Raw genomic sequence first — 13,281 nt, 5'->3', positions numbered from 1 at the left:
ATAGCTTTCAGATAAAAGGTAGGTAATGACTTTAGTTCCCAGGAAAAACCAATGAGTTCATTTTTTTCTCTCAGTGATTTACAAAGCAGTAAAACAAAGCCTACAATTTGACCCAAATACATCTAATTTCTTATTCTTTGGAATTAACATTTAAATGAATTAGTAGTTAGGCTCCTGGACGATGCTTGCGGTTCAACACCTTCTCCTTGAAATACATAGCATGCTGTTCTTTATTACTTAGGTTGGGTCATGATTACTGTCTGTCCCTCCATTCTGTGACATGGTGTTTCTTCTTTCCTTAGGAAATAGTCTCTGGTTATGTTTGTAAGTGTGAATCGGGCTGGACCGGTGTCAACTGCACAGAAAACATCAATGAGTGTCTGAGCAACCCCTGTCTGAATGGGGGAACGTGTGTGGACGGCGTTAATGCTTTCAGTTGTGAATGCACACATTTCTGGACTGGATTTCTCTGTCACATTCCCCAGGAAGGTACACTCAGCATCTCTCATACCACAGAGGCTCACAGTTTAGCAGTGTCATCCTTGAGTGAGTCCTGCTGTAGCTTTTCCACTGAACAACCTGCTTTCATGTTCCGCTGCTCAAAGGCTTAGAACTAAGTCTTCCCTTGCAGAAATGGTTTGAAATTCACAAGGTAAGATAAGGTGAATTCAACTTCAGCCATGCAAATCTTTTCATAAAAGAAAACATTAATATTTTCCATTTTCATAATGTCCCTTTTGAAAGCAGAATATACTAAGTTATTGTAGTTTTCTAAAGGAGAGTCTCCTCTATAGCAGCCATTTCATTTCCCTGGAATATTACAGATACTCATGTCACTCTCCTGTTCTAGAGTATACAGTGGCTCCCTTTTGCCTGTTAAATAAAGATCAGGGCTAGGTTTTTTGTTTGTTTGTTTGTTTTGTTTGCTTTTTAAATTTAAAATAAAAAAAGTCTTTAGCATACTGAGGAATACAAGAGGAGTATATGTGAAAAATATCTATGTATATATTCTTATAAATATATAAAAGAGCTTTTGCCCTCAAGGAGTTTAGTTGTGGAATAAAGACATTTAAAATTAAAATGATATAAAAGAGTAAATTATAGCACAAAGAAGACAACCTTTGGATTCTGCATTTCTGGGTTTTTCAGATTCTACATTTAGTAGCCACAGTCTCAAGGAAGTAGCTTAATTTCTGAACTTCAGTTTTTCTTATTTATAAAATGGAGAAAACCATGTATACCTCCAAATACCAAATGAAGGTACTGAAGGTTACTAGATAACATGCAAATCATCTAGTGAAATGAGAGTTAATATTACACTGCGAATGAACCTGGGAGACTTTTTCAATCATCCTCTACAATCAAGCCTCACCCTAACCATCTAACCTTTTCTTCACTAGTTCCCTAAAAATATGCCCTTTCAAGCCAGACAGCTTTCCTTATCTCCTGATGCCATGTGCCACCACATTTCTGCTGTGTTCCTTTATTTGGAAAATTTCCCTTCCCAAACTTCTCCAAAATCCTTCATTGCTTCCCATCAGAATGTATCTGTCCCCAAGGAAGGCTTCGTATTCAGCCTTCTCCATAAAACTCTTCTGACTGCTCCTCCTGTCCCTCATTCCTCCTGATTTTGAATCAGCACATCTACTGAGGCTTTATTGTGTGTTTAGGACTCTAGTAGACCCTGTGGAAAAATAAGGAAACAGAAAATAAAATAATCTCCACCTACTTTCAGCTCTTCTTCCAGTTGAGGACACAAGGTTGATATGGCAGAGGGGAGACAAGAATTAAAGATACGAATTAAATTGTGTGGGGTCAGGTGTCACAGACACAGAGGGAATAAGGGCCAGAGGAAACACTGAGAGGCAGGGAAACTCAGGTGGAGATGAGGACACGTAAGCTGGACTCTGAGCACAAGGTGGGAATTGAGTAGATGCTGAAGGAAGAAGGAGACCGATGAGAAGAAAGAATGGCAGGCTTTTGTCTCCAACATGAATTACTCAGACTCTCTAAAGGCTTCAGGGGCAGAGTGGGAGTTGCTTGGCCTCTTCCTTCCCAGAGTCTCTGTAAAGCACAGTTAACTTCTTTTCCTCTGCAGTGTGTGGAGAGTCCCTCTCGGGGATGAATGGGAGCTTCAGCTTTGTGAGCCCTGATGTTGCTTATGCTCATGACATTAACTGCTTCTGGGTTATCCACACTGAAGAGGGAAAGGTAAATACAGCACCTCCCAGCCACACTGTGTTTCATTTTTATGTATGAATATGTACTACATTTATATATTACACTATTTTACATATAATGATAATTCAACTATCATATATTGAGGACCTTGGGCAAGCTCCGGGAGATGGTGAGGGACAGGGAGGCCTGGCATGCTTCAGTCCTTGGGGTCACAAAGAGCTGGACACGACTTGGCAACTGAACAACTACAAAATGTTGAGGACTTTCTAAGTATCAGGCTTTGGGCTAAGTATTTTGTATACCTTTCTCGAAAACTTTTAACACTAACTCTTTTAATTGCAGTATTGGTATCCTCATTTGTGTAGATGAAATAATGGAAACTATGAGAAGCTAAGTAATTGGGAAAGCTTCCATTCATCCCCGAGAGGGACTCTCCACACACTGCAGAGGAAACAAAGTTGAACTGTGCACTTTGCAGTGTTTTTAAAAACACTCTTTATCTGGTAATTGGACTAGTTGGATTTTAAAGCCAAGTTTGTCTTTCAAAGCCTGTGCTTTGTCCAGTACAGACACTTCTTTACATGGGTTGGCTGACGGCAAGTCAGCCATTTGTAAAGTCATATTGTTACCAAACTGGTAGTGATCATTCAATGTTAGGTTGATCATTATGCCAAAATGGGGACTGCTGTTAAGATGGCTTCCTTATCTGACAGCACACTCTCCAGGTGTGCTATGTTCATTGCTTTACATATGTTTAATTATTGCGTTTTAACTCCCATCACCTCATTTACCCTTGAGCAGCTGAGACGTCTGTCCAGGGGTGTGAGGTCTTTAAGTGGCCTGCAGGGACCTGAACCCAGGCCGTTTGACTCCAGTGACTGGACTTCTGGGCAAATGATCTTCAAATTAAGATCCTAGCCCAAGGTTTTTAGTGCTTTTATCTCCAGAATTACTCAGACTTTTCCAAATATTTACTTCTCAACCAACTCATGGACTCATTAAATTAAAGTTGCATATCTGACTAGCTAAGGCTTTCCCTTGAAATACTATTAACTTTTCCCAGCAAACTAATGTTGCAGAGGTCGTTGTCAAGGTTAGAAATATTTTTTCCCTTGAGCAAGGAGTCTTTGGGGTCTGGTGATCCCACAATAGAGTAAACTCCAAAGTTGATCTCCCATTGGGTATGTTATGTGAATTTCCTTCCTTCCATTTAGTTTTCATGAATTCTGTTTCCTGACATTGAAAACATGTTTCTTTCAAGAAAAAAATCATTTTGTGAAAAACTTTTAATGCTTTTCTTGTGAGCTTGTAAAAAAATTTTATGCTGTTTTTCTTGAGTATTGTGAATTTTCTTATCCCCCATCACAGTTTACATAATACAGTTTATATAATATTGAAATAAGGATACTTCAATTTATAAACATTTATTTGATTTTCATTGAAATTGCTTCAAGGACAAAAATGATGTAATGTTGGGTAAGAGATATTAAAAGTACCCTAGCATAGCATTTCAAAAACATCCTGATTCCCTTTTTCACGAGCTGAATGCTGTGGTGGTTTTAGATCATAAATTAGATTCTTTCAACAACCACCTCTGATAGTTTGGCTGTTTCAGATGAGGTTGTCGGCACAAAATCTTTTATGTTTCTTTAGTCATATTACTATATTCAAGTCTGCGCAGTCTAACATTTTAACTTGGAGACATATTTATATGTTTATTCTCACCTGCTTGCATACTCAGAACTCTTCATAGTACCTTTCCCTGATGTCTGCTCTTGATATTTCTCATCCCTTAATGACATCCAAACACCAAAGATGAATACCCGTTATACAGGCCTACACCCTAAGCCATCCATCCAGGCTGGGTATCAGCTGAGAGGTTCAGAGACCCCTAATAGCTGAGAAAATAAGAGAAGTGAAAGGCAAAGGAGAAAAGGAAAGATATACCCATCTGAATGCAGAGTTCCGAAGAATAGCAAGAAGAGATAAGAAATCCTTCCTAAGTGCTCAATGCAAAGAAATAGAGGAAAACAATAGAATGGGAAAGACTAGAGGTCTCTTCAAGAAAATTAGAGATACCAAGGGAACATTTCATGCAAAGATGGGAACAATAAAGGACAGAAGAAGTATGGACCTAACAGAAGCAGAAGATATTAAGAAGACGTGGCAAGAATACAAGAAGAACTGTACAAAAACGATATTAATGATGCAGATTAAACACAATGGTTATCACAATGGTAAACCACAATAGTGTGATTGCTCATCTAGAGCTAGACATCTTAGAGTGCGAAGTCAAGTAGGCCTTAGGAAGCATCACTATGAACAAAGCTAGTGGAGGTGATGGAATTCCAGTTGAGCTATTTCAAACCCTAAAATGATGCTGTTAAAATGCTGCACTCAATATGCCAGCAAATTTGGAAAACTCAGTAGTGGCCACAGGGGGAAAAGGTCCATTTTCATTCCAATCCCAAAGAAAGGCAATGCCAAAGAATGTTCAAACTACCACACAATTGCACTCATTTCACATGCTAGCATAATAATGCTCAAAATTCTCCAAGCTAAGCTTCAATAGTATGTGAACTATGAACTTCCAGATGTTCAAGCTGGATTTAGAAAAGGTAGAGGAACCAGCGATCAAATTGCCAATGTCCAATCATAGAAAAAAACAAGAGAATTCCAGAAAAACATCTATTGCTTCCCTGACACACTAAAGCCTTTGATTCACAATAAACTGATATGAGACCACCTTATCTGCCTCCTGAGAGGTCTGTGTGCAGGTCAAGAAGCAACAGTTAGAACCACACATGGAACAATGAACTGCTTCCAGATTGGGAAAGAAGTACGTCACTGTATATTGTCACCCTGCTTATTTAACTTATATGCAGAGTACATCATGTGAAATGCCAGGCTGGATGAAGCATAAGCTGGAATCAAGATTGGCGGGAAAAATATCAATAACCTCAGATATGCAGATGACATCACCCTTATGGCAGAAAGTGAAGAAGAACTAAAGAGCCTCTTGATAGAGTTGAAAGAGGAGAGTGAAAAAGCTGGTTTAAAAGGCAACATTCCAAAAACTAAGATCATGGCATCCAGTTCCATTACTTCATGGCAAATAGATGGGGAAACAATGGAAACAGTGACAGACTTTCTTTTCTTGGGCCCTAAAATCACTGCAGATGGTGACCGCAGCCATGAAATTAAAAGACGCTTGCTCCTTGGGAGAAAAGCTATGACCAACCTAGACAGCATATTAAAAAGCAGAGATGTTACTTTGCCAACAAATATCCATCTAGTCAAAGCTATGGTTTTTCCAGTAGTCATGTATGGATGTGAGAGTTGAACCATAAAGAAGGCTGACTGCCAGAGAATTGATGCTTTCAAACTGTGATGTTGGAAAAGACTTTGGAAAGTTCCTTGGACTGCATGTAGATCAAACCAGTCAACCCTGAAGGAAATCAACCCTGAATATTCACTGGAAGGACTGATGCTGAAGCTGAAAATCTAATACTTTGGCCACCTGATGCAAAGAGCTGACTCATTAGAAAAGACCCTGATGCTGGGAAAGATTGAAGGCAGGAGGAGAAGGGGACAACAGGATGAGATGGTTGGATGGCATCACTGACTGAATGCACATGAGTTTGAGCAAACTCTGGGAGATGGTGATGGACAGGGAAGCCTGGTGTGCTGCAGTCCATGGGATCTCAAAGAGTCGGACATGACTGAGCAACTGAGCAACAACAAAGGAATCAGCATCCCTGGGGGTCACTGATGAATTATGAGTAGGCTGAAGGCTATTTATTTGTCAGTTAAATTTAATTCAAGGTAGATATTCATATTATATATGTTACCGATTTGGAAGCACTGTTAGCTATTCATTTGGAGTGACTTTGTTTAATGAACTTTATGATTAATGAAATCTAGGTAAATCTATTTCATTAACCCATTGAACAATAACTTAATGGGTGTAATGTTTCATTTGCACAAGGTGATTAAGTTCTAGAGATCTGCCATACAACATTGTTCCTATAGGTACCAATACAGCATTGTACTCAAATGTAAGAAGGTAGATCACATGCCGTGTTCTTACAAGGAAGAGAGAGAGAGAAAAAATGAGAGAGGGAGAGAAGGAAATTGGAAGCTGTTGGTTATGTCTATTATATTGACTCCATTGATGGTGTCACAGGTGTTTACATATTTGCAAACTTCTCAAACTGTACACATTAAATATGTACAGTTCTTTGTACCTCAGTAAAGCTATTACAAATCTATCTTGTTAATATTGAGATTTTTGATATTAGCTGAAGTTAAGGTCTAAGCAATTTTTAACACAAGTTTCACTTAATATATAGAATTGTCGTACATATTTGTGGATAATTAGGTAATAGGAAATTATAGATCTGTCTCTTGAAAGGAACTCAATAGAAATGCTTCCAATTAGTAGGAGAAATTCTTTAGAATTAACATAGAAGTGGAAAATAATCTCTTATGACCTTTTTTCTTTTTTCAGGTACTGCGGATCACTTTCACTTTTTTTCAGTTAGAACCCACAAACAACTGTCCACACGAGTTTCTTCAGATTCACGATGGAGATTCCTCTGCAGCACATCAGCTCGGAAGATTCTGTGGCTCCAGCCCCCCTCATGAGCTCCTCAGTAGTGACAACGCCCTCTATTTTCATCTCTATTCTGAACATTTAAGAAGTGAAAGAGGCTTTACAATAAGATGGGAAACACAGCTACCAGGTAAGTGAAAACATGGAGAGAAATAAAACAAGCTCTTGAGGCTACATAAATTGTTGATCAGTATTAGACTTTTGGATACGTTAGCTGTTTTGAGATCTTAGTTCTATAATTATTAAAAAAAAAAAAAGAAAACCCTAAAATGCAGTGGCCTTCCATTTTGTGTTCAGAAATAATAAAATATAGATGAACTGAAAGAGTTTAAACAGCATGAGTCTTAAAGGGTCCCTTATGACATTACTAAACAGCATTTTTATAATCCCTACTAGTAAATACCGCGGGGGTGTTACTGAGGACTCTGCCTCTTCCTTCACTTAGTACTTTTGTTTTTTTTATCTTCATGTCATATGATGATTTGTTCCTTTATGGTTAGCTTGTTTTTGGTGCTCTATTTTTTAAACTTTTTTTACTATGAATTTTTTTTAACATATAAAAAAGTGAGAACAGCACACTGAACCTCCAGTTCATTTATCAATAAATTTGTGAATCTATTTCTGAAATTTCTCATCTTTTCTATTGGTTTATTTATCCTTGTGCCCCATTGGCTTAGTAGTGAAGCTTGAAATCTGGTTGTGTAAAACCTCTAACCTTGTTCTTCAAAATATGCTAGATCCTTACACATGGAACTTGTTAACTTCCCTCAACAATCTGCTGCTTCAATTCAAGTCTTGTTGAATCTATGATGAATTTGGGAAGAAATGACTTCTTAAAAATATTGACCCTGACAATCCATGAACATGGATTATTTCTTTATTTACTTAGTTCTCTTCTAATTTAGCAATGGTTAGTAGATTCCCATGCTTAAGTATGCCACAGCTTTTATTAATTTTTTCCCCTAGCTATTTAATATTTTGTTAAATGATACTGTTTTTCTAAAAAATTTTTTTCATTTGTTGTTAATATATAGAGGTATCCTGTGCATACTTATTTTAAAAATTTGGTTTTGAACCCAGCTGTATTGCTAATTCACTCATCAGTTCTAACCATTTTTCAGTAGAGTCTTTTGGATTTCTATACATACACAGTGATATTATCTGTGAATTTGTTATGCAACCTGTTTTTCTAATTTCTTGCCAGTCTTTGTAACCGTTATTTCTCTTCCTTGACTTATTTCTTTGCTTGGCCCGAATTTCTAATATAACACTGAATGAAAGTGATGGAGTGAGTATCATTGTCTTGTTCCCAGCCTCATGGGGAAATGTTCAATATTCTGCATTTAAATGTTGTGTTTTAGCTGTTAAGTTTTTGTAAATAACTTTTATCACATTAAGGAAGTTCACTCTGAATTATTACGGCTGGATAACATATGACGCACAAATTTAGCATTGTGGAGCATTAATCATCTTATTATATTTCTGACTTTGTGGACCAGGAATTTGGAAAGGGCTCAGCATGGCAATAATCACTTGACCTCTTAAGCAGTTACAATCAGATATTGGCTGGGACTGTAGTCATCTAAAGGCTCAATGAGGCTGGAAATCCGATATGACTCAGTCATTTGGCTAACAATTGGTGCTGGCCTCTGGATGAGAATTCAACCAGGCTGTTGACTTGAATGCCTACCTGCAGCCCCTCTCCTGTGGTGGTCTTAGTAGTGGAAGGCCCTGTAGTGGAACTTCTTTCCAGCATTGGCTTCTCTCAGAATACGCATTGCAACAGGACCAGGCAGGTACCACATAACTGTTACTGACCTTTCCTTAGAGGTCATGTTGTGTTATCTCTGCTTTAGTTTTAACTGGCTGAAGCAGTCACAGGAATGCGCTGGAGGTCCAGTGGCTAACAAAGACTGCGCTTTCACTGCTGAGGATGTGGGTTCAGTCCTTAGTCAGAGAACTGAGATCTCACAAGCTGTGTGCTGTGGCCAAAAAAGAAAAAAGAAAAGAAAAAAAAATTGTTTGAAGCAGTCATAAGCCCACCCATATTCAAGAGGAAGAGCCACAGACCCTACTTCTCCGTGGGAGAAGTGCCAGAGAATTTACGAACATTTTCAGCTATCACCTCTTATTTCTAGCTTATTATGAATGGATGCTAAAACATTAAATACTTTTTCTAAATCTTTTGAGATATGATTTTCTCCTCTGCTTCTGTCATTTTTCCGCTCCCTTCTCTCCTTCTGGGTTTCAAATTACACACAGAGGTTTGGGCTTTGTCTCCTATTTCCTGTTGGTCTGCAGTCTTCCCCTTTGTGTTTTCAGCTTAGGCTTTGGCTCAGGACCCAAGGACACATTTTTTTGGATGCTATTTTCATGCAGCTGCCTTTTCTGTAATACTCTTTTCGCAAGTCCCAGCCACTTTCTTGGCCCAACAATCTGAGTTTCATTTCTTTCACCAGCAAGAATATTGCTGTTTCTGCTGTTTGGGCCCCACTGCCCTGCACTGCAGGTTGAGAAATGCACACAGGGAGTGTTTGATCAAATTCAGTTTTGTTTTTGCAAAAATAATTATGTCAGGAGGTACTTTTCACTTTTCAATGAACTCTTTGTTTATATCTCTATTCTTTTGAGAAGCTCTTCACATTTTAGGGATATTAACTCATTGTATTATATACTATGTTTTCCCTAGATTTCTATTAATATTTTGCTTTGCTTATGGCACTTTATTTTTTTTACTTATATGATAATTTTTTAAATACTAAAAAAGCTTTTAAAAAAGCTTTTCTTCCTCTGAGCAACTGAGATGTTTTCTCATTAGAAACAGTGAGAATCATGTAACTAAATTTGTTTTACTTTTGGCCTTGGTAGCGATATATTTTTTTAATAACCTGCATAGTTATGTGAATTCCACAACTTGTATATGTGAAATGTCACTTTATTTTACTTTTTTTCTAATTTATATTTACTCTAGTCTAGATTTATATCTAGATTTCTGTTTTTTTTTTTCTTTCTATTTTTATAGTAACATGCAATAGCCACCACAGATGATATGCAATTTTAGGGGGTTAGTAGGATATAGTGGAGGTGAGATGGTGGCGTGAGTGTCAGAAAGCTGGATGCCATTCTTCCCCAACTCCATTCCTGGGAGGGTGGTTCAACCACCCATAGATATGTGAATTTCTTCATTTATAAAATCAGTGGTCTGTATCTCAGGGTTAAGACTGCTAATCTTTTCAAATGAAAATTATGTAGCACTGAACTTTTCTAATGTATAAAATGACCTCGTTTGTTGAAAGACTTAGAGGCTGACAGAAGTTCCAGAAATTTTCAAGAGTTAATGCATAAAAGGGAAGCGTAGGGATAAATTAGGATATTGGGATTAACAGATATACCCTACTATGTATAAAATAGATAAACAATAAGGACCTACTGTTAAAGCCAGGGAACTATATTCAATATCTTGTAACAACTTATGATGGAAAAAAATCTGAAAAAGAGTGTGTGTATATATATATATATATATATATATATATATTTTTTTTTTTTTCTGAATCACTTTGCTGTATACCTGAAATTAACATTGTAAATCAACTTTACTTTAATAGAGTTAAGGTACAGGAATTATTCTCTTTCAAAGTGAAAAAATAAATCTGTCATCCCATTATTCATCACTTAGACAGTTCAGCACTGCATTTTAAATCGTATCACCACGAGATGGCTAATAAGCATGGAGCTTGATACACGGGTGATTCATTTATTTATCTATCGGTACTCCTGGTTTTATAACTTTATAAAACTGGAAAACAGAAAGTCATGCTTAATTTATGAGGGTGTCCAAAACTGCACCTTGTTATTTATACAAAGCCTTTCTTCTTGCAGTAAGGGCTATGATAATTCTACATGAATTATAAGTTGCATACAAATGTAAAGTTATTTTTTCCTCTTATTTCAGAGTGCGGAGGTATGCTGACTGGAACTTATGGTTCTATTAAGTCTCCGGGGTATCCTGGAAAGTATCCTCCAGGAAGAGATTGTGTCTGGAGGGTGATAACTAGTCCTGACCTCCTGATCACATTTACGTTTGGGACCTTGAGCCTGGAGCACCATGATGACTGTAGCAAAGATTATCTTGAGGTAGACCATTGTATTTATTTATTTATTAGTTTTGCTGCGCTGGATCTTCATTATCGTGTGCCGGCTTTCTCTAGCTGCGGAGAGCTGGGGCTACTCCTCGTCGTGGTGCATGGGCTCCTCATTGCGGTGGCTTCTCTCCTTGTGAAGCAGGGGCTCTGGAGCACGGACTCAGTAGTTGTGGCACAGAGGCTCGTGGCACAGTTGCTCCCTGGCGTGTGGGGTCTTCCTGGACCAGGGATTGAACCTGTTTCCCACGTTGGAAGGCAGATTCTTATCCACCGCACCACCAGAGAAGTCCAACAATTGGATTCAGATGGAATTTATCATGATATGATTAGAACTCAGGGAACCATTATTAAAGATGCCCTTGGATGACCAAAATTTGTTAGCTTCAATAGGTAGCCGATGGACATCTAGATCTTGTAACTCCCTGTTTTGTCAGCAGTGAAAGTGTGGCATCCTAACCATTGGACCGCCGGGGAATTCTCGGAAACACTCCATTCTTAGCTGTGCCAGCTTGTTGTTTCTTATGGGTTCCATTTGAATGTGGGAAACAGACTGCCCTGCCTTCCCCTGTCATTTCCCAGAAGCCCAGTTTCTTCCCATGGGAATAGCAGATTTTATGAAATCAACACCGAGGAATGGCTGTCTTCTCCATAGCAGATTCAAATCTTCAGTTGTCTGCTATAAACTGCCAAGGTGTTTCACAAGTTGACTCTAGGGTTCCATGAAGAAAAGTAACCTAATAGCAGTTGTGTTTGGATTGCTGAAGGGTGTGCCTCACTGGCTGTATTGATATTGTCACTGGGAAGAAAGAAGTCACCCTCTGGTCCCTCCAGTTTATCATTAGTAAAAGATTAAAATATGAAAGAGGAAACATGTGCCATTTGTTATATTCAAATGCTATAAGCATGTAGGTCTATCAAAAACATGGCTCTCTATTTGTAAACTGAAAAGATCATTGAGAAGATTGAATTCATATGTTGTTCCCATCTTGTTTACCACCATAAGTCTCTGAGTCCCTTGCAGCAGTGATAAAAGATAGTATGGTTTCCCAAGTCCATTAGAGAAGAATGGAGCATAATGGAATTACTGATAAAAATGGAAGTGTATGGCTGTCAGACAGGAATCTCCATGAGCTGAAGTCATTAGTAATTTAGCAAGTGTAATGGATTTGAAACCTTTGGGAATAACTGGAAAATCTCGGCAAGATAATCCTGTAGATGTTGACATTAAAATAAAATTTTTTGAAGTTAATTTCAATATATTCTATTAATATCAAATTAGAGACAGTTTTTTCATTCCTACATGTTAATTCCTGGATATGCATGTAATGGAAAAGACCAATCATTCCAATAATATTGAAATGCCTCTCATTTCTCAAGAATATTTCAAGGAACTAGTTAAATTACTGGAATAAAGTAATGCTGCCCTATAACTTCGCTACCGGTAGAACAAATAATTTGAGTGGACAAAATTAGTCATATTAAAATATGATTTCGTTCATTGGTGCCCTGGTATTCTATGCAGTACAGAATTTGCAATTACAACAGGATCATAGAATGGCTGGCATGATTATTTAACAGATTAAAACCCAGCCAGTAAAAAGATTTGCTAAGGTCAGTCATCATTAGTGCAGTACTTAATTACTATTAAAATTTCACTTTTTAAATTCACAAAACTGTTTTTATGTTGCATCTAAGAATTGATGCTTTTGAACTGTGGTGTTGGAGAAGACTCTTGAGAGTCCCTTGGACATCAAGGAGATCCAACCTGTCCATTCTGAAGGAGATCAGCCCTGGGATTTCTTTGGAAGGAATGATGCTAAAGCTGAAACTCAGTACTTTGGCCACCTCATGCAAAGAGTTGACTCATTGAAAGACTCTGATGCTGGGAGGGATTGGGGGAAGGAGGAGAAGGGGACGACAGAGGGTGAGATGGCTGGATGGCATCACCGACTCGATGGACGTGAGTTTGAGTGAACTCCGGGAGTCGGTGATGGACAGGGAGGCCTGGCGTGCTGCAATTCATGGGGTCGCAAAGAGTCGGACACGACTGAGCGACTGAACTGAACTGAACTGAATCTCACATTACTTCCTTTCCCATTTCAGATCCTCCTAAGTATTTAGACCAAGCTGTGCATCAGTGGATATTGCTGGCATTCCTTCCTCTTCTGTTTTCTTTGCCTATATTCATTTCTTCTTCTCGATCATTAGGAATTTATCATTTCAAAACGAACATCTGGAGAGTTCCCTGGCATCTCAGTGGTTAGGACTTGGTGCTTTTGTTGCAGAGGGTTCATCCCTGGTCCAGGAACTAAGATCCCACAAGCTGCACGGCATAACCATAAA

At 38.2% G+C, this 13,281-nt stretch overlaps 1 protein-coding gene across 1 annotated transcript in view; it reads left to right on the top strand.

The window, feature by feature from the left end:
• The window catches only part of CUBN (cubilin), a 263,943-nt gene that overhangs the window by 26,814 nt on the left and 223,848 nt on the right, over window positions 1–13,281 (top strand). Inside the window, exons 12-15 of the mRNA XM_061436135.1 lie at window positions 303–489; window positions 2,099–2,211; window positions 6,692–6,926; window positions 10,749–10,930. Coding sequence (XP_061292119.1) covers window positions 303–489; window positions 2,099–2,211; window positions 6,692–6,926; window positions 10,749–10,930 — 717 coding nt within the window. The remainder of the gene's footprint in view (window positions 1–302; window positions 490–2,098; window positions 2,212–6,691; window positions 6,927–10,748; window positions 10,931–13,281) is intronic.

The sequence above is a fragment of the Bos javanicus genome, chromosome 13, assembly GCF_032452875.1.
Source record: "Bos javanicus breed banteng chromosome 13, ARS-OSU_banteng_1.0, whole genome shotgun sequence".
NCBI lineage: Eukaryota > Metazoa > Chordata > Mammalia > Artiodactyla > Bovidae > Bos > Bos javanicus.
The sequence above is the reverse complement of the archived record's forward strand: the minus strand, read 5'-3'. Positions and strand labels throughout refer to the sequence as shown.